The sequence below is a fragment of the Mustelus asterias genome, chromosome 11 (assembly GCF_964213995.1).
Source record: "Mustelus asterias chromosome 11, sMusAst1.hap1.1, whole genome shotgun sequence".
NCBI classification, from domain to species: domain Eukaryota; kingdom Metazoa; phylum Chordata; class Chondrichthyes; order Carcharhiniformes; family Triakidae; genus Mustelus; species Mustelus asterias.
Window position 1 is genome coordinate 76696011 of NC_135811.1, and position 26567 is coordinate 76722577.

The 26567-nt window shown below is 45.8% G+C and overlaps 1 protein-coding gene across 10 annotated transcripts in view; it reads left to right on the forward strand.

The window, feature by feature from the left end:
* The first annotated feature begins 1003 nt into the window (after positions 1–1003).
* Positions 1004–26567, forward strand: part of svild (supervillin d) — a 214367-nt gene continuing 188803 nt past the window's right edge. For 8 of the 10 annotated variants that reach the window (XM_078223785.1, XM_078223788.1, XM_078223790.1 and 5 more), the window contains exon 1: positions 1004–1150. Coding sequence is in view for 2 of the 10 variants with exons in the window: in XM_078223794.1 (XP_078079920.1) it covers positions 1143–1150 (8 nt within the window). In the remaining 8 variants the exon portion in view is untranslated. The remainder of the gene's footprint in view (positions 1151–26567) is intronic. The other 2 variants (XM_078223794.1, XM_078223796.1) reach the window with 2 other exon arrangements.

A 26567-nucleotide genomic window follows, 5' to 3' on the forward strand; every position in this document is an offset into this window, starting at 1 on the left:
CCACATGAGAATAATCAGTTAGTTGTATAAAATGCATAGCCCAACAAATATGGCCATGCGCCCTGAAGGATCAAGTGGCGTGTCTTCAAAATATCAGTGGTAGAAGGGCAATCCAAAGAACATCAGTTAAGTAAACAAACATATGAACATACATGACGAACATATGAAACAAATGCATGAATGAACATAATGAACATATGAAATTAATATATAAACATGCACAATGTACATACGAAATGAGCATAGGAACATATATAATAAACATAAAATATTAATACATAACGATCATATGAAATGAATGTACGAACATACATAATGAACATATGAAACAAATGTATGAACATGCATACATAACAATACATAACAATCTATAAAACAAATATATGAACATACATTACAAACATATGAAACAAACATACGAACATAAACAAACGTGTGAACACACAATTCGAACATACTATTTAGGATTAGGCCATTTGGCCCCTCAAGCTTGCTCTGCCATTCAATAAGATTTGCTTGTCTTTTGAATTTCACATTCCCACCTATCCCCAATAGCCTTTGATTCCCGAACAAGACTCTACCTACAGAATCGATCCGCTGTATGGGCAGAATTCAGGAGAAACCTCTTTACCGAGAGGTGAGAATGGAGAGCTCACAGTCATGTGGAGCGCTTGAGGCAAAATATCAGAGGTAGATTTGAGGGCAAGCCAGCCAAACTCATGAAGGAGAAAGGAATAGCCGAAGGTCTTGCTGATCAGGTTAGGTGGGAGGCGGAGGCCTGTGAGGAGCATAAACGCTGGTGTGAACCAGTTGGGGCTGGACAGGCTGCTTCTGTGTTGTATGCTGTGTCATTCTGCACATGTACAATGCACAGGGAGGCTCAGAGGGGGAGGAGTGGTAACGGTGTCAGTCGGCTGTGCACCGAGATTTAAATCAGCTGACCTTGATTTATTGCTGAGCTGCTAAGGCTATTTTGGACTGGTGTTCTCCAGTGTCAAGTACAGCTCAGCCCTTAAATGGTCACTCGGGCCTGGAGAGCAGGTAAGGCTGGCTGTTCGAGACCCAGTGACTTTGAAGTGGAAGACACGCAGTTGGGAGAAATGTTACCTGGTCTTCAGATTGTGTAGAATGAGCCGCCAGTGATGCTTCTGTAAGTGAATCCACTCTTACCGGTTGTTGCAGGAAGAGATTGTGAGAAACTCATTATAACAAGTGTGCACTGTGACAGCTCAGATAAACCACTCCCAAACCGAACGTCCATGTGTTTTTAATTATAGATTGGGATACGATATGTGATTCTGAGCAACATGACAGTAACTAAGAAAGAGCAGCTAAACCTTACTCGAACCATACGTTGAATCTTTCTGTGTCCTGATCGTGATCTACTTTTAAAGAAAATGCTTGGTGCCTTTGAAGAATCCCAGATGAGTGGTGTGCCAAACCGGGGAATTTGGTGTTAGCTCTGCCTCAGTGGCTCGCGTTCCCAACCCTGAGTCAGGAGTCGTGAGTTCATATCCCACTCCTGAGATCTGAGCACTGAGGCCGATGTGAGAGTGCGGGCCTGAGGGAGTGCAGCACTGTTCAAAGATTTTTCAGTCAAAACATTAAACTGAGGGCACACGTGCTCTCACGTGTTGGAAGAAGTCCTCTCAGGTATTACCCCTCATCCGTTGAATCTTAGAATAGTTCCAGCAGGAGGCCATTTTATCTGTGCTGGCCCTCTGAAGGAGTGACTCACTTTGCGCCATTCCCCTGCCTTTCCCCCTTAGCCCTGCACATTTTTCCTTTTCAGATAATGATCCAATTCCTTTTTGAAAGTCTCAATTGATTCTGCCCCCACCATGCTGCATTCCAGATTCTCGCTATTCACAGCGCTATGAAAGCATTTGTTCCCCATGTCGCCATTGCTTCTTTTGCGAATTACCTTAAATCTGCACATTCTCCCCATGTCTGCACGTTCTCCCCGTGTCCGCGTGGGTTTCCTCTGGGCACTCCGGTTTCCTCCCACAGTCCGAAAGACGTACTGGTTAGGTGCATTGGCCATGCTAAATTCTCCCTCAGTGTACCTGAACAGGTGCCGGAGTGTGGCGACTCGGGGATTTTCACAGTAACTTCATTGCAGTGTTAATGTAAGCCTACTTGCGACACTAATAAATAAAGGTTAAACTTTAAAAAAAACTTTTTAAATGTTTTAAGTCGGTGCCATGTGACTCACGGTCTCTCCACCAACAAGAACAATCTCTCCCGATCAACTCTCGTGATTTTGAATAGCTTCTCTCAAATCTCCTCCCAATCTCCTCTTCCCAAGGAAAGCAGTCCCAATTTCTCCAATCTTTCTACGTAACTGAAGTTTTTCATCCCTGGAACCATTCTTGTGAACATTTTCTACACCCTCTCGAATATTTTCTCAACCTATCCTGAAGTGTGGTGCCCAGAACTGGATGCAATATTTCCGTTGAGGCTGAACCAATAATTTGTGCTGATTTAACGTAACTCCCTTGATTTTGTACTCTATGCCCTTATTGATAAAGCCACCCTCAATGATTTATGCGCTGAGTTGTCCTCTTTATTTTATATAATTTCTCTGCATTCTTCCTACCAAAGTGAAGTACTTCACATTTCTCTGCAGTTACTTTAATCTGCCACTTATCTGCCTATTCCACCAACCTGTCTGTATCCTTTCCACACTATCCTCATGGTTCACAATACTTTTGCATTTCATATCATCCTCAGATTCTACAATTGTGCCCTCTACATCAAACTCCAAGTCATTGGGAGGGCAGGAGTTCTAACACCAATCCCTGGAAAATGCCACCATTATGATCAGAGCAGATGATCTGACCATTATCTCATTACTGTTTGAGGGGCCTGGCTGTGTGCAAACAGCCTGCTGCTTTTCCAACATTTTAAAAAATTCATTCCTTGGACATGGCCATCATTGACTGGCCAGCATTAATTGCACATCGCTAGCTGCCCTTGGAGGGTAGTTGAGAGTCAACCACATTGCTGTGGTTCTGGAGTCACATGAAGGCCAGACCGGGTAAGGACGGCAGATTTCCTTCCCTAAAGGACATTAGTGAACCAGATGGGTTTTTCCATCAATCGAGAATGTTTTCATGGTCATCAGTAGATTCTTAATTCCAGATATTTTCTATTGAATTCAAATTCCACCATTAACCATGGCTGGGATTTAAACCCAAGTCCCCAGAACGTTAGCTGAGTTTCTGGATTGATAGTTTAGCAATAATACCAGTAGGCCATCACCTCCCCTAAATCAGTAATGCTTAATGTCAGTGTCTATTCAGAAAGGAGATGCTAACAAACTATTAGTGGAAGCAGAGGTGGTAGAGATAATGGGTGCGGTAAAAATCAGTGGGCCAGATATGTACTGTGAAGGCTGGTCGTACGTCACCTGACCTGGATGGTTTGCACCCTAGGTTGCTAAAGGAAGTGGGAATGGAGATGGTGGAAAGTGCAGCCATTATCTTCCAAACTTCCCTCATACAGGGAAGATCCCAAAGGATTGGAAAGTGGCAAATCATAGAATCCCTACAATGCAGAAGGAGGCCGTTTGGCCCATTGAGCCTGCATCAACAACAATCCCATCAAGGTCCTATCCCCACAACCCCAGGTATTTACACTGCTAATCCCCCTGACACTAAGGGACAATTTTACCATGGCCAAACCACCTAACCTGCACACCTTTGGATTGTGGGAGAAAACCGGAGCACCCAGAGGAAACCCACGCAGACACGGGGAGAATGTGCAAACTCCACACAGACAGTGACCCAAGACTAGAATTGATCCTGGGTCCCTGGCGCTGTGAAGCAGCAGTGCTAGCCTTTGTGCTGCCCTATGACACCCTGTCTAATAACAGTGTTTGGACAGCCCTAGCAACCACAGGTCAGCTCGTTTCACATCAGCGGTGGGTATGATTTTTGAAACATTAATCAAAGAAAGAACTAGCAGACCTGTAGTAAATGCTAAAATTGGCAGTTTGCTAACAACAACAACAGAGTTGTTACTATTTACACATATAGGGAATACTACACTCGATGGGCGGGATTTTCCGGCTACAATCGTCCCAAAACCGGAAAATCCCGCCCGAGGTCAATGGACCTTTGCGTGGTCTGCTCTGCCCCTGCTACAATTCCCATGATGGGCGGGACAGGAAATTCCCACAGGATGTGTTTATTCCCAGCTCCAGGATCAATCTGGCTGCATTACCCCATGCTCCTCCCCAAGATCCCCACGCTCATTCCCCATTGGGCGATTAGTCACATGACCCTTCCAATTCCCTCCCCCCTTAAAGATATTAACTGCTACAAGATCTAAGTTAATTAAGGTAACCAGCACGGATTGATAAAATACAGATCTTGATTGACTAATCGAATTGAATTTTTTTGCTTAAGTAACAGACAGGGTTGATGAGGGGAATTCAGTGGGTGTGGATTTTATGGAAAGGTATAACAGCACATAAAAGGCTGGCTACCAAAATTGAGGTTCTGGAATATACAATTCAGCCTGGATAAAACATTGACTTCAGAACAGGAAACAGTGAGTCATGGTAGATGGTTGTTTCTGAGATTGGAGGATTGTTGACACTTGTATTCCGCAAGGACTCGGTGCGAGGATCACTGTTTCTTCGATAGGTATACTGGAGACTGGTACACAGGATAAAATTTGAACATTTTCCCATGGCACCAAACAGAGACAAAAAGTTAGGATGGTACCAGGACATCGATTGGTTGGCAGAATGGGCAAGCATTGCCAGCTGAAACTTAATACATCGAGGTATGAGATGACACACTTTTGCAGAAGGAACAGTTTAGCTCAGCTCTGCTATCGATAAATGATGATGGATATACAGCAAGGAAATCTATTCGGATGAGCTGGCCTCATATGAAGCACGTTAGCCAATGAGACTAGCCCTCAAGAGGCAGGTTTTGCCACAAGTACCACACGTGAAGCTACCAAGTGTCTAAGTTATTTTTGGCATCGCTGTAGCCATTGGTCATCGCTGATGGTGCACACCAGCCCCCAGGAGGTTGCTGCCACTTTCCTCTGTCACCAGCTAATGACTCTGAGGCACAAGAATCCATGTCTAGGGATCTTCCTGTCATGCTTGCAAGTATACTTGAAGCACAGCCATGCAGCTCATTTAGCTCCAGCTGCCCACCATGCAGAATATATTTGGCTATGCAACCATCTTCCATCCTTGGGCCTACCAGAGTTAATGAAGCCATCTCCGTTTGATGTGTGACAAATGCGGAAGCTCTGCCTCTGAGGGGGCTGCTGTATTTGTGGTCTTTTATAGCCAGAATATACCCATAATACATCATGAATTGTTGAGTTTCTATTCTATTCGCGTATCACAGTTGTAGAGTTAGATGCTGAGAACACAGGCCTCATAAACCATCGGCCTTGTTCCAAAGGTCAGCTCAGTGTGATTCCATACGCATCTTGTGAGTTGGTCAAGTAGCTGCTTTCCCTATCAGTGTAACAAGTTCTGTGTCAATGGTCACTATGGACCGAAGTAACAGAATTCGCTAACCACCGCCTGCGAGAAGTTGCTTAGTCTGATCAGGGGCGGAGGTGCAATATCCTATCCAAAAGAGATAGGGAGAGGTAATGTAGACTTAGCGACACCATTCTAAAGACTGTACAGGGACACAGCGATCTGAGGGCTCATGCGTTTAGATCTCTGAGGGTGACTGGACATAGTGGCATAGTGGTTTGCACTGCTGCCTCACAGCGCCAGGGACCTGGGTTCAATTCCCGGAAGTATAGAAGACATAGGCGCTGGAGTAAGCCATAGGGCCTCTTGAAGCTATTCCACAATCAGTACAATCATGGTTGAACTGCCTCAACTCCACTTCCCACCCCCACCCGCCCCCCCCACCCCCCATTTCCCTTGATGTCTGACATTGAAACTCTGTCAATCCCAGTCTTTACTATACTAACCAATGAAGCATCACAACCCTCTGGTTCCAACTATCCAGAAAGTAAAGACATTTTTCCACTGTGGTTGGCACGGCTGTATCAGCGCCAGGGACCCGGGTCCAATTCCTGCCTTGGGTCACTGTCTGGGCGAAGTCTCTGCATTCTCCCAGTGTCTGCGTGGCTTTCCTCCGGCTGCTCCGGTTTTCTTCCACAGTTAAAAGATGTGCGGGTTAGATGGATTGGCCATGCTAAATTGACCCTTAGTGACAGGGGGATTAGCAGGGTAAATACGTGGGGCTACGGGGATTGAGTGGGATTGTTGTTGGTGCAGGTTCAATGGGCTGAATGGCCTCCCTCTGTACTGTAGGGATTCTATGATTCTGTGATTCTGTGAGTTGAGAGAGTAGCGAGTGAAGCAAATAGGATCTTGGGGTTGATGAATAGAGGTGTTGGGAAGGACTCCCCCTCCCCCACTCTGTGCAATGCGTATTGCGGCATCTGAGGCGACCCGCCATTGGCTGGCGGTGGGATCCTCTGGTTCCCCCACTGTCAACAGGATTTCCCACTGTCTGCACCCTCCCTCGGCTGGCGAACCCACGGCAGGCATCGCTATTGGTCAGACAAGAAGATCCTGCCTGCGGGAACGGCCAGAACATCCCGCTGATTGAGTGCAAAAGCAAGGAAGCAATACTGAACATTTTAATCTCTGGTTAGGCCACAACTGGAGTGTGATGCCCCATTCCAGTCACTGCATTTTCAGAAGGATGTAAAGGGTGTAGAGGTAGTATACCAGAATAGCTCCGAGGACAAAGGATTTTAGTTCCAGGTTTAGGTTGGAGAACCATGGAATTTTGTCCTTGGAGCAAAGGAGATAGAAGGAATATTTGACAAAGAAATGTTGTTCCCATTAGCTGATGGTTTAAGGACCAGTGGACACAGACTTAGATTCCTTGGCAAGAGGTACGGGAGATCTGTGTGGGTTTCCTCCGGGTTCTCCGGTTTCCTCCCACACTACGAAAGACGTGCTGGTTGGGTGCATTGGCCATGCTAAATTCTCCCTCAGTGCGCCCGAACAGGCACTGGAGTGTGGCGACTAGGGGATTTTCACAGTAACTTCATTGCAGTGTTAATGTAAGCCTACTTGTGACACTAATAAATAAACTTTAAACTCTAGATCTGAGGAAGAATGTTTTTCTGCAGCTTGTGGTAATGATCTGGAACTTGCTGCAACAAGGGTGGTGGAAGATGATCAATAATTTCAAATAGAATTCCGACTGGACTCTTGAGGGAAATACATTGTCGGGGCTACAGAAATAGAGTGAGCGAATGGGACCGACTGGATTTCTCTGCAGTCAGCTAGTACAGACTTGATAGACTGAATGGCCTCTTGCTGAGCCTTTATGATTCTGTGATCACACGTCATAATGTGGAGATGCCGGCATTGGACTGGGGTGGACCCAGTTAGATGTCTCACAACACCAGATTAAAGTCCAACAGGTTTATCTGGAATCTGGAGTTGCTCCTTACAACTTCTGAACCGCCTGGCCCAGAAATCTAGGACCGGGTTCTCCGACTTCCCCTGCAGCCGTGATTCGCCAGTCCCCTGCGGTGAATGGAGATTTAACTGAGCGCCAAATTCTCCGTTCTTACTGGAGGCCAGAGAATTCCATCCCCAGTTGTCAATAAGTGGAAGTGTGATTGGAACCGGATCATCCCAGCTTCACTGACTGAATTGATGGTGGAGGATGATTAATATAAGTTCTCCAGGATGGGGTCAGTGAGGTCACAGGTCAAGAGGTCAGTGCTGTGTTTCACATGAGGAAACTGCTATAGACGCGAAATAGGATTAAACAGTGACATAATGGCAAAAAGCAGTTTGGTGTTGAAAAAGTGGGAGAGAGTGCCCTTGGATTTCTGGAAGGAGAATTTTCAATCCCAGCTGACCTACAAAGCCTACAAACTCTGTAAAAGGCATTTTAAGTTGGCCCACATGCTGAGAATATTTTTTTGGAGTAAGTATTGCCTCTTCAGCACTAGGCGAGTGTTATATTTTATGATGTCAATGTAGCTGCTCTAATGTCACAAGGAGACTTTCTTCAGACCTTATAAAGGCCCTTCCAATACTAATTCTCTTCCCGCACTCAGGCAGTCTGTTTCCATAGCTAGTAATTCCCGGAACAGGTCGCTAGTCTGTTTCTAGGGGCTTATACTTGAGTGGCGCCACTCCACATCAAGCATGGTGGACCAGAAGCCTCTCCCACTCTTACCGCCAGCCATTGGCGTGTTTGGAAGGATTCACAGGTCGACATACTCAACATTCCTTGGCCTTTAAGATCTGGGGTGGGACTCAAACCCACAGCTTCTGGCTCAGAGGCAGGGATGCTACCCACTGCACCACAAGACCACAAAGGCCCTTTCTCACTTTAAATGTTAGCTCAGTACTTCAGATGGACAGTTAGGGGCACCATCACTCCTGAGAGACATTCTTGACATAACTCAGTTGAAATGGAGTTGCGGGAAATGGTGGTGTGTGAATACATGACCTCAGCCGTTTCAAATGCTTTCCCTTGCAAAAGGAAGCTTTATTTGTTAACTGGGATAAATATTCTGCTAAATTGTTCTCATATTACAGAGCATGATCAGTGCAGAACTGAGGGAGCATGCATAAGTACAGAAGACATAGCCGCTGGAGTAGGCCATAGGGCCTCTTGAACCTATTCCCCAATCAGTACAATCATGATTGAATTGCCTCAACTCCACTTCCCGCCACCCCCCCACCCCCCCATATCCCTTGATGTCCTGACATTGAAACTCTGTCAATCCCAGTCTTTACTATACGAACCAATGAAGCAGCACAACCCTCTCGTTCCAAAGATCCAGAAAGTAAAGACGTTTTTCCACTCTCGCACAGTGGTTAGCACTGCTGCCTCACAGCCACAGGGACCCGGGTTCGATTCCTGGCTTGGGTCACTGTCTGTGCGGGGAGTCTGCACTTTCTCCCCGTGTCTGCGTGGGCTTCCTCCGGGTGCTCCGGTTTTTTCCCACAGTCTGACAGACGTGCTGGTTAGGTGCATTGGCCGTGCTAAATTCTCCCTCAGTGTACCCGAACAGGCGCCGGAGTTTGGCGACTAGGGGATTTTCACAGTAACTTCATTGTAGTGTTCGTTGTAGCCGACTTGTGACACTAATAAATAAACTTAAAAAAAGGTCAACGTCTTATCCTGAAGCTCTGCCCACATGTTCCAGCCGGGGGAAACAACCTCTCAGTGTCTGTACAGTCAACCCCAACAGAATATTGTCTGTTCCAATGAATTATTCCTCTGAACTCCAGAGTATATAGGCTCAATTTATCAGCATCTCATCATGGGATAAACCTCTCATCCAAAGAAACAATCGAGTCAACCTTTGGTCTAACACCTTCAAAGTCTTCGATATCCTTCCACAGATATTCAGACCAAAACTGTGCAGAATATTCCAAGTGCAGTCCCACCAAAGCCCGATCCAGAATGTAACAAGACTCTCTCATTCTTCTACTCCAATCACCTTGCATTAAACAAACATGTTATTTGACTTGCTAATTGCTTGCTGTAGCTGCAGGCTAACTTTTTGTGTTCCTTGTACAAGTGCACCCAAGCCGCTCAGAAAAGTTTAAAAGTTTCAAGTCTTTTAAAAAAAATTCTGCTTTTCTGCTCCTATGACCAAAGTGAGTAACCTCACATTCCTCACATTATACTCCATCTGTAACCTTGTTATCCATTCACTTAACCTGTTGCAGCCTTTTTGTGTCCTCCTCACAGCTTAAATTCTCACCAATCTTTGTATCATCAGCAAGTATGGATGCATTACTCTCTGCCTTAAGGGAAAGTTAGGTAAATATTGGACATAAATACAATGCCGTGGGCCAGTAGGGTTGGTTTTGGATGGTTTCAGCACAGGATAAATGGCTGAATGGCCTCTATCTGTGCTGTGAACCTCTATAGAACGGCTGTTATATTTGTATATCTGAGCCACTTCGCTAAAATATCTACTTCAGAGTGTGCGTCATTTTCCAATGTTTTGACACAAATGTGCCACATTAATGCAAGCATTGTAATTTTCAGATTTAAATTCTCTTTATCGCTTTGTGTAATAAGAAAATTTCAAGCCTTGGTACAGGGCGGGATTTTATGGCCTCACTCGGGTGAGACCAGAAATTCCCGCCCGAGGTCAATGGAGATTTCCACTGTCGGAACCTCACCCGCCCCAGAATCGGCGCGTGGTAGAATTCCGGCCACAATGTTTCACTGCTTTCTGATCATTGGGTGAGTTTTCTGTTGAGAATGTAAACAGAGCATTCATTCACCCGTTACTTTATTTTATTCATTCGTGGGATATGGGCGTCGCTGGCTGGCCAGCATTTATTGCCCATCTCTAGTTGCCCTTGAGAAGGTGGTGGTGAGCTGCCTCCTTGAATCGCTGCAGTCCATGTTCTGTGGGTTGGCCCACAATGCCGTTAGGGAGGGAATTCCAGGATTTTGGCCCAGCGACTGCGAGGAACTGAGAGAGTAGCGAAGTCAGGATGGTGAGTGGCTTGGAGGGGAACTTGCAGGTGGTGGTGTTCCCATGTATCTGCTGCCCTTGTCCTTCTAGATGGAAGTTGTCATGGGTTTGGAAGGTGCTGTTTAAGGATCTTTGGTGAATTGCTGCAGTGCATCTTGTAGATAGTACACACTGCTGCTACTGAGCGTCGGTGGTGGATGGAGTGGATGGTTGTGGATGTGGTGCCAATCAAGCGGGCTGCTTTGTCATGGACGGTGTCAAGCTTCTCGTGTGTTGTTGGAGCTGCACTCATCCAGGCAAGTGGGGAGTATTCCATCACACTCCTGACTTGTAGATGGTGGACAGGCTTTGGGGAGTCAGGAGGTGAGTTACTCACTGCAGTATTCCTGGCCCCTGACTTGCTCTTGTAGCCACTGTGTTTATGTGGCGAGTCCAGTTGAGTTTCTGGTCAATGGTACCCCCAAGGTTTTGACACTGGGGATTCAGTGATGGTAACACCATTGAATGTCAAGCGGCTCTTATTGGTGATGGTCATTGCCTGGCATTTGTGTGGCGCGAATGTTATTTTCCACTTGTCAGCCCAGGCCTGGATATTGTCCAGATCTTGTTGCACTTGAATATGGACTGCTTCAGTGTCTGAGGAGCCGCAAATGGTGCTGAACATTGTGCAATCACTGGCGAATCCCCATTTCTGACGTTATGATGGAGGGAAGGTCATTGATGAAGCAGCTGAAGATTGTTGGGCCTGGAACACTACCCTGAGGGACTCCTGCAGAGATGTCCTGGAGCAGAAATGACTGACGCTCCATTATATCTGGAGGTGTGAGCTCATTCAGGGAAATGTGGCATCTAAATGAGGAGAAAGTTATCTTCTCAAACAGCAGAGCATTTTCTCAAATACAGCTGGCAATGTTATTTAACCAGCTTATTATGCATCTTAATTAAATATTACCATCACCAACCTGCTTCCCTACAAATAGATATTGTTTCAAAGGCCTATTGCTGAGGTGGTGCCTGGACATTGCTGAGAAACCAAAATGTTTTATCTTCATTTCTCTCTGTGTTACGTTCAGTCAGTCTTCACAACTTGCACTCTGGTTCGCACACTGACAAGGGACGCTGCTTGTCCAGGATTCTCGATTCTTCTGATTATGTTGCTTTCCCATTGCAATTCCATTTTCTTTATCCCCTTTTGCCTCTCCCTCTCTCCTGAAGGTCCTGCGTCATTTGTTGGGCCGGGTTCCTTTACCCTCAGGTACACCTATTTTTTTTGTATTCATTCATGGGACGCTGCTGGCTGCCCAGCATTTATTGCCCATCCCTAGTTGCCCTTGGAGGGCAGTTGAGAGTCAACCACATTGCTGTGGCTCTGGAGTCACATGTAGGCCAGACCAGGTAAGGGCGGCAGATTTCCTTCCCTAAAGAACATTGGTGAACCAGATGGGTTTTTCCGATAATCGACAATGGTTTCATGGTAGATTTTTAATTTCAGAATTTTTTTTTATTGAATTCAAATTCCACCATCTGCCGTGGCGGGATTCGAACCTGGGTCTCCAGAACATTAGCTGAGTTTCTGGATTAATAGTCTAGCCATAATACCACTAGGCCATTGCCTCCCCAGCTATTCAAGGGGTTATTGTCCGTTTGTGAATTAAACAGGGAGTGTAGTTTGTGAAGGGCAGCATAGCCTAGCCTGACGCTATCCTTATTTTCCAGTCAAGATCACCAGGTCTCACAGGAACCATGGTTGATCCCATATCCTTCCAGTCAGGGGAACATGGTGCAAGGGCCGGGAGCGTGAGAGAGTTGTAGAAGCTCAAGCTAATAGTTGTATTTGATATCTCTAATTCCTTAGCACGTAACTGGAAACTTTGGGAGATTGGAGCCCATTTTCCCATCACTCGGTAGTCTGCGGAAGTCAGTTTTTAATTCAAGTGAGAAACGAACTGATCCATGTGCCTCAACTAAATATGGGTCGAACACCAAAGATTTTTTCCCATTCTATAGGAACAAAGTCAATGGGAGACAGGTCAGTCTCCCTCTCTCTCGGCAGCTGCACAAACTCAAGGAGCAAAAGGCACCGTTGACCCATGAGGGTTGCCAACTCTGCTAGGATGCATTCCTGGAGGTTCTGTCACATAATCTCCAACCTCCAAACATCTCAAGCTATCAAACATCCCTTTCTTCAGACCTGCAATTTGTTTAATATAAAAAAATGTCCAAAAGTCATGTAAAAAAAGGATTTTAAAATCCTCCCATTACTTTTCTCCCAAAGCTGCTCCCAACAATGTCCAGGAGTTTAATTGGAGCAGCGGTGGCAGAGTGGTTAGCACTGCTGCCCCACAATGCCAGGGATCTGGGGTCAATTCTTGGTCTCGGGTCACTGTCTATGCGGAGTCTGCACATTCTCCCTGTGTCTGCGTGGGTTTCCTCCGGGTGCTCTGGTTTCCTCCCACACTCCGAAGATGTGCAGGTGAGGTGTATTGGCTATGCTAAAATGCCCCATTAGTGTCCAATGGGGCAATTTGTCTGACGGGGTAAATAGGTGGTACTACAGGGATAGGACAGGAGGGTGGGCCTGGGTAAGATGCCCTGTCTGAGGGATGGTGCTGACTCGATGGGCTGAATGGTCTCCTTCCACATGGTACGGATTCTAATCTTCAATTCCTGCAGGCTCCAGTGGGGTTATGGTAATTGCAATTTGCCATCATGCTGAAGGAACTATTCCTGGGAAAGTGGGAGATGGAGACCAATGCATTTCCATCAATTAATCTCCACATTCCACCGCAGTGTATTGTGACCAGCAAACCACTTAATAGTGAAAAGGAGAGAAAGCTGTTCCGAGGTCTCTCTCCCTCCAGCAGCGGAACATGTATAAAACTAATTTGCTGACTTTCTGGCTTTATTCCTCTTGACACCTGTCCGGGGAGGCTTGAATTCCTTCAGGCATATATCCTGTGCTAAGAGTTGTCTAATTCCTACCAGCTGTTGGAACTGAACACAATGCACCTTTTCGTTCTGTTCCTCGACTTTGCATTCTTGGGTTAAAAAAAAGTGCATGAATGAATCAACATTGTTGCTAAGAAACAATGATAGAGCAGAACAGGGTGAAATTGGGCAACCTTTACCATGAGGTGCTTCTATTTAATGTAATTAGCAGAGGTTTGGGAATAAGAGGCTGTAATTAAATTGCCTGTACTGTGCTTGGGGAGGCCCAGAGGTTAAGAGGTGAACAAGGGGAATATGCTGAGAGGCTGAGGCGTAGAGCTAATCACTCAGTTCACAATGCCTGCACGTGCGTCTACTCTTGCATCTACTGTAGACTTTTATTCATGGGAAATTCTCTTTGACATTATGCATAGAAATCTTGCAACAGCAACCGAACAGTTTGCATTTATATGAGTTCCAAAGAAGAGCCATCTTGAACTCGAAACTTTGGACAGGATTTTCCAGCCTCCCTGTAGCGCGTTTTCCAGCACTGGAGGTGGCTGCAGACAGGATTTCCCAGTCCCGCCGATGTCTATGGTGTTTTGAATGGCTCGTCCGTCCCGCAAGGGGGGAATCACCTAGCTTAAGTTTAAGTTTAAAGTTTATTTATTAGTCACAAGTAGGCTTACATTAACACTGCAATGAAGTTACTGTGAAAATCCCCTAGTTGCCACACTCCGGTGCCTGTTTGGGTACACTGAGGGAGAATTTAGCACGGCCAATGCACTTAACCAGCACGTCTTTCAGACTGTGGGAGGAAGTTGGAGCACCCGGAGGAAACCCACTCAGACACGGGGAGAACGTGCAGACTCCACACAGACAGTGACCCATGGCGGGAATCGAACTCGTGTCCCTGGCACTCTGAGGCAGCAGTGCTAATCTCCGTGTCACCATGCCACCCCAGCTTCAGCGAGACTGGAAGATCCCACCAGCGGGCCGGGGTGGAAAATCCAGCCCATTGACTCTGATCCTCTCTCCACAGATGCTGCCAGACCTGCTGAGTTTTTCCAGCACTTGCTGTTTTTTTGTTACTTCAATCTTTATTTTTACAGGTTGTGTTTATATAGCACCCCAAGGCACTTCATAACAGAGTTAACCATCAATATATGACACTGAGCGCTGGCAGGAGACAGGCGACTGAAATCTCCGTCAAAGAAGTGGTTTCCATAAAACATTTCAAAGGAGAAGTTTGGGGAAGAAATTCCAGAGCTTCGGCCCAAGAAAGTTGAACGTACATCCAGTAATAGTAAGGGATGATCTGGATGCCAGAATTGGAGGAGAGCAGATATCACAGAGGGTTGAAGGGCTGGAGAAGATTACAGAGATAGTGATGAAGAAAACCAGAGAAGAATTTGAAAGTGAGAGTGATAATTATAAAGTTGAGGCATTGCTGGACTGCCAGCCAGTGTAAGCCAGTGAGCACAGGCTTGATGAGTGAGTGGAACTTGGTGCAAGTTAAAATAGGCACAGATAAATGGATTCTGGTTTCAGGGTTTGGTTCTGTACCAACCTCCCGGCATTAATCTCCATCATTTTATTTTCTCACTCAGTTCCAATGTCCTTTAGTCACCCATTGAGAAATCAGAGACCTGCTTGCTGAAAGTGGTGCCATCTCTAAGGCTAATTCCTTCATTGTTCTTTAGTTGGCAGCAATGCCGTCTGAGTTAGAACACTCCAGAGGTGGCTAGATGGGTGGAGAACTGGCTTGGTCACAGAAGACAGAGGGTGGTAGTGGAAGGGTCTTTTTCCGGCTGGAGACCTGTGACTAGTGGTGTTCCGCAGGGCTCTGTATTGGGACCTCTGCTGTTTGTGATTTATATAAACGATCTGGAAGAAGGTGTAACTGGGGTGATCCGTAAGTTTGCGGACGACACAAAATTGGCAGGACTTGCAGATAGTGAGGAGCATTGTCAGAGGCTACAGAAGGATATAGATAGGCTGGAAATTTGGGCGAAGAAATGGCAGATGGAGTTCAATCCTGATAAATGCGAAGTGATGCATTTTGGTAGAAATAATGTAGGGAGGAGCTATACGATAAATGGCAGAACCATAAAGGGTGTAGATACGCAGAGGGACCTGGGTGTGCAAGTCCACAGATCCTTGAAGGTGATGTCACAGGTGGAGAAGGTGGTGAAGAAGGCATATGGCATGCTTGCCTTTATAGGATGGGGCATAGAGTATAAAAGTTGGGGTCTGATGTTGCAGATGTATAGAACGTTGGTTCGGCCGCATTTGGAATACTGTGTCCAGTTCTGGTCGCCACACTACCAGAAGGATGTGGAGGCTTTGGAGAGAGTACAGAGGAGGTTTACCAGGATGTTGCCTGGTATGGAGGGGCTTAGTTATGAGGAGAGATTGGGTAAACTGGGGTTGTTCTCCCTGGAAAGACGGAGGATGAGGGGAGACTTAATAGAGGTGTATAAAATTATGAAAGGCATAGATACAGTGAACGGTGGGAAGCTTTTCCCCAGGTCGGTGGTGACGTTCACGAGGGGTCATAGGTTCAAGGTGAAGGGGGGGAAGTTTAACACAGATATCAGAAGGTCATATTTTACACAGAGGGTGGTGGGGCCTGGAATGCGCTGCCAGGCAAGGTGGTGGAGGCGGACACACTGGGAACGTTTAAGACTTATCTAGATAGCCACATGAACGGAGTGGGAATGGAGGAATACAAAAGAATAGTCTAGTTTGGACCAGGGAACGGCGCGGGCTTGGAGGGCCGAAGGGCCTGCTCCTGTGCTGTATTGTTCTTTGTTCTTTGTTAGAACATTCTCCAGAGTGCTTTCCCATTCCGGACACTTGAGCAGAAAATCCAAGTTGACACCCCAGGGAAAATACGAATGAAACATTGCACCATCGAACATTTAGTTTTTCAGATGAGCCATTTTAACGCAAGGCCCTTTCTAGACTCAGATGGATATAAAAGATTCCTGTGGGTGGCACAGTGGTTAGCACTGCTGCCTCACAGCGCCAGGGAGCCGGGCTCAATTCCGGCCTTGGGTGACTGTCTGTGCGGAGTCTGCACGTTCTCCCCGTGTCCGCGTGGGTTTCCCCCGGGTGCTCTGGTTTCCTCCCACACTCCAAAGATGAGCAGGTTTGGTGGATTGGCTGTGCTAAATTGCTCCTTGGTGTCAGGAGGACTGGGAGGGTAAATATATGGGACTATGGGGATAGAGGCTGGGTGGGATTGTGGTCGGTACAGACTCGCTGGGCCGAGTTGCCTCCTTCTGCGCTGTGGGGATTCTATGATTCGATGACATACTGGCCAAAATTCTCTGACCTCGTCCACGGCTGAGGTTCTCCAGTCCCGCTGCAGTAAATGGAGATTTGGCCGAGCTCCAAATTCTCCATTTTCGCTGGCAGCAAATGGTGGGGCGTCCAATATTGGACAATCCCGGTCAGTATTTTATACCACATGTGACTGAAGAACTGTAATCATTTTCAGTTCACCGACCGTGCCACGATCCAAGAAAACTATTTTGCTTAAATGCAAATGTTTGTGTCCAGTCCCTGGCTCTGTGCTGATTTACCTGCTGTGAATGAGGCTGATATGAGTTAAAAATTAACCTCACTACCTGGGAAAGTAAAAACCCAAGACTTCCTTTTCCTTGTCGCCATCCAAACATTCCTACCAGAGAGTGAATTTGTCCTTAGAATTGAATTGGAGATGTGCGTGATGCCCCACTTGGTTGAATGGCCTGTCAATGTTGACTGTCGCAGCTTGCGAGATATCGAGGGTCGGTGACAAAAGTTCCATGAATTAGTGCCCTCTGCAGCCACAAAAAATTGCCCAAATATTGTTAGCAAAGTGATTTACAAAAAGGGGAGTCTTAGAAGTTAGTTCCTGTTGAGCTGGCAGGCAGGTGACATCGGGGCCCCGTAGGCCACTGCTTGTGTCAATGATATCAATTGAACTAATATCAGTGTGCAAATTAGGGACAGGAATAGGCCATGCGGCCCCTCGAAACTGGTCCCATTTTAACCTCAGCTCCATTCTTGCCAACCCCCCAATAACATTTCACCAGCCGTACTTATCAAGAATCTCTGCCTTGTATTCAAAGACTCTGCTTCCACCACCTTTTGAGGAGGTGAATTCCTCAAATTCACAGACTCGCAACCTCCTGAGAGAAAAGGTTTTTCCCCATCTCTGTTTTAAATGGGACCCCTTATTTTTCAATAGTGACTTAGAATCTCCCACAAGAGGGAACATCTTGTCCACATAAGTTCATAAGTTCATAAGAGATAGGGGCAGAATTGGGCCATTCGGCCCATCGAGTCCGCTTTGCCATTCAGTCATGGCTGATGTGCTCCTCATCCCCATTTTCTTGCCTTCTCCCCATAACCCTTCAACTCATTACCAATTATAAATCTGTTTAACTCCTCCTTAAATTTACTCACTGTCCCAGCATCCACCGCAATTTGGGGTAGTGAATTCCAGATTCACAACCCTTTGGGAGAAATAGTTTCTTCTCAACTGTTTTAAATTTGCTACCCCTTATCCTAAGACTATGACCTCTCGTCCTAGAACGCCCCACAAGAGGAAGCATCCACTCCATGTCTACTTTATCCACACCTTTTATCATCTTGTATACCTCAATTTGATCTCCCCTCACTCTTCTAAATTCCAGAGAGTATAGGCCTAAACTGTTCAACCTCTCTTCATACGACAAACCCATCATCTCTGGAATCAATCTAGTGAATCTCCTCTGAACTGCCTCCAATGCCACTACATCTTTCCACAAATAATGGGACCAAAACTGTGCACAATCCACCCTGTCAAGACCCCTCATGGTTTTGCTCCTGAATGATCAGGTCAAATGCTTCTTGCATCTTGCCAATGATTTCTCTACATTTGCCTTCCTGTCACACATCCTTATCAATAGCGCATTCCTGTACATTCCACACAACATCAGTGAAGCCAGCCCGTGACCTTAACATTTTAGTGTTTCTCAGCTAACAGTCGCTAGGTGGGTTAACTCATTATCCAAAAGCAGTAATATTGTCTCCCAACCTCAGGTCAGCAAAAGGTCTCTTGGTGATAGGGATTGCTAGACAACAAAAGGCCAAAGCCTATCGAGTTCACCATCTAGCATCCACGCAGTTATCTGACACAGTGATAATGGAGTTGTTGACATAGTGATCAACCTCTGTTGATTAGCCTGCAACAGACCAGGAAAAGACATGAGGGCAACATCAATGGAGGCAAATTTTATGAAGCCGTTCTTCCCATCATGCTCCACCTATCACCCATCAGGTCTAGAATTGTTCAGATTGTCTATGAAAAGCATTTGTGCTGTGAATGTGGAACCTGAGGGCCTGAATCTTTAGGATGGTAGGGGCTTGGAACACTTCCCTGCCGACTCCCAGAGACCTTTTACAATCTAACAAGTGTTGATTGGCATAAGGGTGGGACTGGAGCCCTTCAGTCAGGAGGAAGTCCTGCCTTGGTGAGTTGCCAGGCAACCAGGTTTGTTGCAGCATTGAGAATAGCCCAGTGACAAAACAGAAAGGACTGTTAGAGTTTGGCCTTTGACTGATTTGATTCAGTTACAGATAAAAGGTAAATCCAGCTCACCCAACAAAAGTCTTTTTGTAACCAGCTTTTTTGCCAGAAACTTTTGAACGGGTATAAATTGCAAATAACGTGAAGAAAAAACAGAACAAACAATTGAAAAGACACACAGTGGGCACGATTTTCACCCATGGCCATTCCTCGTTTATGAGGCATTTGAAGATGGTGAGGAGATGTGAGCCACTTCTTGAGTGGTCAAGGTCCACTTGATGGCATTTTCAGACATCCCAGTCAACGGATGTCCGTCACCCTGCCTGTGACAATGCTTTCATATGTCCCAGCCGTGCCAGTGTGGGTCCCTATTTAAAGTTTATTTATTAGTCACAAGTAAGGCTTGCATTAACACTGCAATGAAGTTACTGTGAAATTCCTACAAAATTTAACATTTTGTAGAAATAGGAGGGGATGTATGCCTGGCCCACCTGAATCAGGCATGAGACCTAGAGCAGCTGCTCACTCGAGGCCACTCCATAAATAGCCTGGAACATTTTGTTCGGAGAGGTCAAGGGCAACAGACTGGTCAGTCCAGGGTCCAATAAAATCTAGAATTTTGGCACCCCACCCCTAGTTTTATGAGTTGCCGGCCGAGTCTTCATTGAGAATTGGGCAGATTGCCAACTCTATAATGAGGCCTGGATCATTTCCAGACTGAAGCCTCTGGCTGAATGGTCCTAGTGGGCACAGTGGACGCGTTGCTAACTCGACAATGTATTGGCAATTCAAATCACTCCTAATATCAGAAAGGTGCCAGGTTGATGCTTCAGGAAGAGAGCAGATTTTCAAATTTGAAAGGGGATTTTAACGTGCCAGAGTTTCTGCTGTTTGTGAAGTAACCCCAGTCCAGAGTAGCTGCTGTGTTCGTCTGGATAACAGAGGGGAGCAAAATCGAAAATGAATTAGTTATCCAAGGCACAGTATAATGTTACAGTTTTATAATTTAGAGCAGGGTGTAATGATATAATGTAGAGATGTTGCAATTTTAAAATTAAACCTGTTTTAATATTAAAAGAACAACTGTGATGCTTCCCATGATCAAACAGCCCATGCTTCTCAAGGGCATCCTCACCACATAAGTCCCACATTCGATTGGAGTGTGTGAGCAAATCAGTCACAATCATGGCCCCACACTCTGACAGGTGGGGTTGAATTTTAGCTCCAGGGTCCTTATCACAATTGCCACGCTGTATTTCAAGTTTCAGAACCTAAAAGTGGCCAAGACGGGACCTGGGAGGACATTTCCGAGGAGACAGCCTATGAAGAGGTTGACTCTATCCAGAGATGGATATTGGCCAGTCTCCACAGGCCTGGAGCACCTGAAGTTCTGGATGGTCGAATGGCCCTCCAGAAGAGATGGGTACTGCCCATATGGGTAGTTGAGTGTGAAGGCACCTCAAGGTGGAGGAGCCCTCTGGAAAATTGAACAATCCCTACAGTGCAGAAAGAGGCCATTCAGCCCATCGGGTCTGCACCGGCTCTCCTACCCAGGCTCACCCCTCTGCCCTATCCCAATAACTCTGCACATTTACAATGGCAAGTTCATAGAATGTAGATTCCTTACAGTGCAGAAGGAGGCCATTCAGCCCATCGAGCCTGCACCGACAACAATCCCACCCAGGCCCTATCCCCATAACCCTGCGTATTTACCCTGCTAATCCCCCTGACAATAAGGGCCAATTTATCATAGCTAATCCATCTAACTCGCACATTTCTGACATGTGGCAGTAAACCTGAGCACCCAGAGGAATTCCACGCAGACATGGGGAGAATGTGCAGACTCCACACAGACAGTGAGCCGAGGCCGGAATTGAACTTGGGTCCCTGGTGCTGTGAGGCACCATTGCTAACCACTGTTCCACCATGCCAATCTACACATCTTTGGACACCAAAGGGCAATTCATCATGGCCAATCCATCTAACCTACATATCTTAATTCCCTGTGGCCCTAACTGCCAGGCCCTCATTGCAGAAGGTAAGCTCCTCCACAGGATGGCCTGTAGCTGTCACGGTGGCTATGGCAGGCCAGTGGATTCATGCTGGCCTGTTTTGCAGGATGTGCCCCTGGCCCACCATTGTAACACCAAGACGCCACTGCCATGGGCTCCAGCCATATTGGAGGAACTACCCAGACTCTGGACAATCCTGAGGGGATGTGAAGAAGCACACAATTGGAACTTGAAGTGGCCTCACTGGCTATCTGCTGGAGGGCTAGCCCTAAGGAGTCACCTCCACGTAAATAGGCCAGAGATGGAACATGCTAGAAATCCAGCATTCCTGCACAAAATCGCTGACATGCCAGAATCCGCGTCGGAATGCATATCCAGCTTCCGACTCTGATTCCCTGCTGGGATCAGCGAGTGAATTTGTGACTCTGAGGCATCATCCAGTGAGTTGGTGCAGGTGATGGAAGCCTCCCAGTCCAACAAAACTCCGGATGCACCTCAAGTAGCGGCGAAAAAGCTCTACCGCTGGTCACCTCCTAAAGGGGAGAGTTGGCCATCATATGCGGTGACTTTCTGCCTTCATATTCCACTATCAAGGCGAGGTGATGGCCTAGTGGCATTATCACTAGACTATTAATCCCGAAACTCAGCTAATGTTCTGGGGACCGGGGTTCAAATCTCAAAATGGCAAATAGTGGAATTTGAATTCAATAAAAAAATCTGGAATTAAGAATCTACTGATGACCATGAAACCATTTTCAATTGTCAGAAAAACTCATCTGGTTCACTAATGTCCTTTCGGGAAGGAAATCTGCCATCCTTACCTGGTCTGTCCGACATGTGAGTCCAAAGCCACAGCAATGTGGGGACTCTCAAATGCCCTCAGGCGACTAGGGATGGACAATAAGTATTGGCCCCACACATGAATAAAAAAAAGTTTTCCACTACCACTACCATTTACATGAAGGCGGAGCCAAGATTCTTCTAAAATTTAAAAATCAATGACAAACTGCACCTTGAATGTGGTAAAATGTTCCAAAATCTTTCACAGCAGCATGGCCTTATGAACGTGCAGCCAAAGAATGGGACATCAGGACAAGTGACCAACCTCGCATCCAAGGAGGTTTTTTTGATTTGATTTTTTATTGTCATATATATTGGGATGCATTGAAAAGTATTGTTTCTTGTGCACTATACAGACAAAACATTCTGTTCACAGTGTACATCAGGGAGAAAGAAAGGTGAGGGTGCAGAATATAGCGTTACAGTCATAGTTAGGGTGTAGAGAAAGGTCAGCTTAATATATGGTAGATCCATTCAAAAGTCTGATGGCAGCAGGAAGGAGTCTCCTTAAGCAGGAGAGACAGGTGGACAGGAGACACTCTAGATCTTATTGTCCATTAGGTTGAAAGCCCCACCATCAATGCTTGTGTGGAGAAAAGTGTGGTGAAGAATTCAGAACCAGAATGACTTTACTCAACGGGTCGTGGATCTGTGGAATTCTCTACCCAGAGTGCAGTGAATGCTGGAACACTAAACAAATTTAAGGAGGAGTTAGATAGGTTTTTAATTAATAGCGGGATGTAAGGTTATGAAGAACAGGCAGAAAAATGGTGTTGAGACCGAGATGAGATCAGCCATGATCTTATTGAATGGTGGTACAGGCTCGAGGGGCGGAATTGCTCACTCCTGCTCCAAGTATTTACGTTCTTATAACAAACAACATTTAACAACAGTGTTGGTGGAAACAGAGTCTTTAGAGGGTTGGGGCTTTGACAGTTCACTGTGACTTTGATTTGATTTCTTATTGTCACATGTATTAGTATACAGTGAAAAGTATTGTTCCTTGCGCGCTGTACAGACAAAGCATACCATTCATAGAGAAGGAAAGGTGAGGGTGCAGGGAAATGTGGTGAGTCAAGGATTTGAAGTTGTTTGAATACAGGGATGAGAAGCTTAAAACAGAAGCATTCAGGGAGCCAATCATCTAAAGAAGGTATTTCTTAATGGGTCTGGTTGTTAAGGGCAAATAGAAGCTGGCTAATGTTTGTCATCCATTTACCTGTTTGCTCTCAAAACAGAGTCACCTCACCCACTCTAAGCTGTCTGATTAACACAGCAATCCACACAGGATGCAGTAAGTCATGTCCCAATTCTGTCTACTTTTGATAAAGGCACAAGGAAGTACATCGAAACACAGTTGGCAGAATTTCCTGCAAAACATTCCTATCTTGACCATGTTGTGAAGATTAAATGTTTTTCATGTTACATGATTACCTATTGCACATGGACAAACAATGAGCATCAAGATAGGAATGCAGATAGATTGTAGACCTCTCTCCTTCCAAGGCATGTATTAAATCTTTATACACTTGGCTCTGCATGGCTGAATGTCTGGATAGCAAAGAAGGCTGGGTGGAATTTTGCCGTCCTGCCCGGCACGAGAATCGTAGCGGGCAGGACAGGACTATGCAAAGGTCCGTTAACCTCGGGAGGGATTTTCCAGTCTTGGGGCGAGCAAGGCCGGAAACTCCCGCCCTGTATCTGCAAAAGCATGTGTTAGTGGCGGCCGTAGGGTTGTAGCAGGCTGTTAACTACAATCCCTGTAACTCGTGCCAACTATTAATGGGTGTACAACACAATTACCTTTTCAGAAACAGTTTAATGTTTGTTCACACTCAGGATGTAGAAAGTAAGTGTCACTTTTCCATGACTCACTTCATCCAGGAAGTCTGATGCTCCGCTTCATGGGGAAGGGTCTTTGGGAAGGTGGGGTGATTTGGACTGTACCCCAGCAGTTAGACGAGGTCAGTGAATGGGGAGAGAGTGAAGCCATTGTGCCCTCTGATATGATAATGTCAAAAACATTGCTGTGCAGCCTACTCACTACAACCAATCCACACAATAGTCACGGCTGCAGCAATTGAACAGACTCGATAACACTGCTTGTTTTGAACAGACTGGGTTAGATCATCTTGTAGATTAAATCTGATGGAGAATTGAAACACAAATATTTTGTCATGTCAAACATCATCAGCCGTCAACTTCAGAGCAAAACCAGCTCCCAGCTTTTGACAGTTCCAGGTGGCACTGGTGTATAACTAGCATGCCAGCACATGATCCATTTGCAATCCCTGAGGAGACTGCCTGTGGGCCTAGCAGAGACACACTCCAGTTTTAGTATTAAGCACAACTTTTTCTCCTTATTTGTGTCTTTGTTCCTGCCCAGGTTTATTTCCAGCACCGGGACTTCCATGTCAGTTTGCCTTAGCTGATGTTAGGCAAGGAAAAACAGTGGAATTGTCAATAGCGCTCACTGGAATTGTTCGTTGCAGAGGCAGATCAGGGGAACTTCAGGTGTTCAAAAACATGAAGGGATTTGTTAAAATAGGGACCATTTTCACTGGCAGGTAAATAGATTTTAGGCGATCGGTAGGGTACGCAAGGAGATTTTTCTGACCATGTTGTTGTGATCTGGATTGCACTGTGTGAAAGTGTTCTGGGAACATTCCATTTGGTTTGTCAAAAGGAAATTGGATAACTATTCAAAGTGGAAAGAAATAGCACGGCTATTAGGAAAGCGCAGGGCAATGGGACTAAACTAACAGCTCTCTCAAAGGGCTAACATAGGCAAGATGGAGTCATAAAGTTTTACAGCACAGAAAGAGGCCCTTCAGCCCATCATGTCTGTGCCAGCCATCAAACACCAATCTATTCTAAACGTTGAATTAATCTGATTTTCATGCCTCTTAATCTAACTGGACGTCACTATCAACATCCAAGGGATTACCATTGACCAGAAACTTAACTGGACTAACCATATAAACACTGTGGCTACAAGGTTTGATTTGATTTATTATTGTCACATGTATTGGAATATGGTGAAAAGTATTGTTTCTTACTTTCTATACAAAACATACCACTTATAGAGTACATGGGGGAGAAGGAAAGGAGAGGGTGCAGAATATAGTGCTACAGTCATAGCTAGGGTGTAGAGGAAGATCAACTTAATATAAGGTAGGTCCATTCAAAGGTCTGATGGTACCAGGGAAGAAACCGCTCTTGAATCAGTTGGTACGCGATCTCAGACTTTTGTACCTTTTTCCCTATGGAGGAAGATGGAAGAGAGAATGTCCGGGGTGCATGGGGTCCTTGATTCTGCGATGAGTAACCCACCTCCTGATTTCCCAAAGCCGAACCCTAATGTAATGCCCCCCATCTACAAGTGACAATCAGGATGTGATAGAATACTCTCCGCCTAATGGGTGAGTGCAGCTCCAACAACATTCAAAGAGTTCTCCACCAGCCAAGACAAAGCAGATTACTTGACTGCATCACTTCCACCACAGTAAACATTCACTCTCTCCACCACTGGTGCACAGTGGGAGCAGTGGTAATAACTTATAAAATGCACTGTCGCAACTCACCCAAAGCTTCTTCGACAGAACCTCCCAGATTCATATCCTCTACTATCTAGAAGGGCAAGAGTACCAAACACATGGGAACAGCACCACCTGCAAGTTCCACTTCGATCCACTCACCAATCTGCCTTGGAAATGTAATGTCATTCCTTCACTGTCACTGGGAAAGAAATTCTGGAATTCCCTCTCCAACGGTCGTGTGGGAGTATCTGTATCACATGAACTGCAGTGAATCTTAGAATTCACTGCAGTTCATGTGATGCAGATACCCCCCCACCCCCCGGTGGTTTGAGTGGTTTGAGAAGTGGTTTGACAAGGTGTTTCTTCATCGGCTTCTCAAGGCCAATCAGGGATGGGCGATATATGCAGGCCTTGCCAACAATACTCACATCCCAAGGGCTAATTATCATCTTTCCATGAGTTTGTTCTTTCAGGTATCTATCCTAATGGACCTTTCACCGGTTTTAACTTGAGCCTCTTGTTTTAACATCCTGGTCGATCTTAAAGTCATGCCCCAGTTTAAGTTTAAACTTATTTATTAGTGTTACATGTAGGCTTACATTAACACTGCAATGAAGTTACTGTGAAAATCCCCTAGTTGCCACACTCCGGCGCCTGTTCAGGTACATTGAGGGAGAATTTAGCATGGCCAATACACCTAAATGGCATGTCTTTCGGACTGTGGGAGGAAACCGGAGAACCCAGAAGAAACCCACACAGACACGGGGAGAACGTGCAAACTCCACACAGACAGTGACCCAAGCTGGGAATCGAACCCGGGTTCCTGGCATTGCGAGGCGGCAGTGCTAACCATGAACCTTCTCAGCATATTTTAATATTCTTCAATATTTCAGTGAAGTGTCCTTTTGTGTGCTTCCCAAGGAGTAACAAACTTTCCTTTCTCCAGCCTTTCTTCAAAAGCCAATCTTTTGATCCTTCTGTGCACTACCTCGATGGTTTGAATGTTTTGTTCGTGAGAGAACAAAATTGAACTGGATATTCCAGGTCTGCGCAGCCTGTTGTTCAACTTCAATGTGACATCTCCTGACTTACATCCAACCAACCTCAAAATATAATTTAGCATCTGTTTGCTTTCATTGCTGTTACGTGAGAAATCATGTGATCCTTTCACCTTTAGTAGTCTCTATACGATCCACAGTGTAT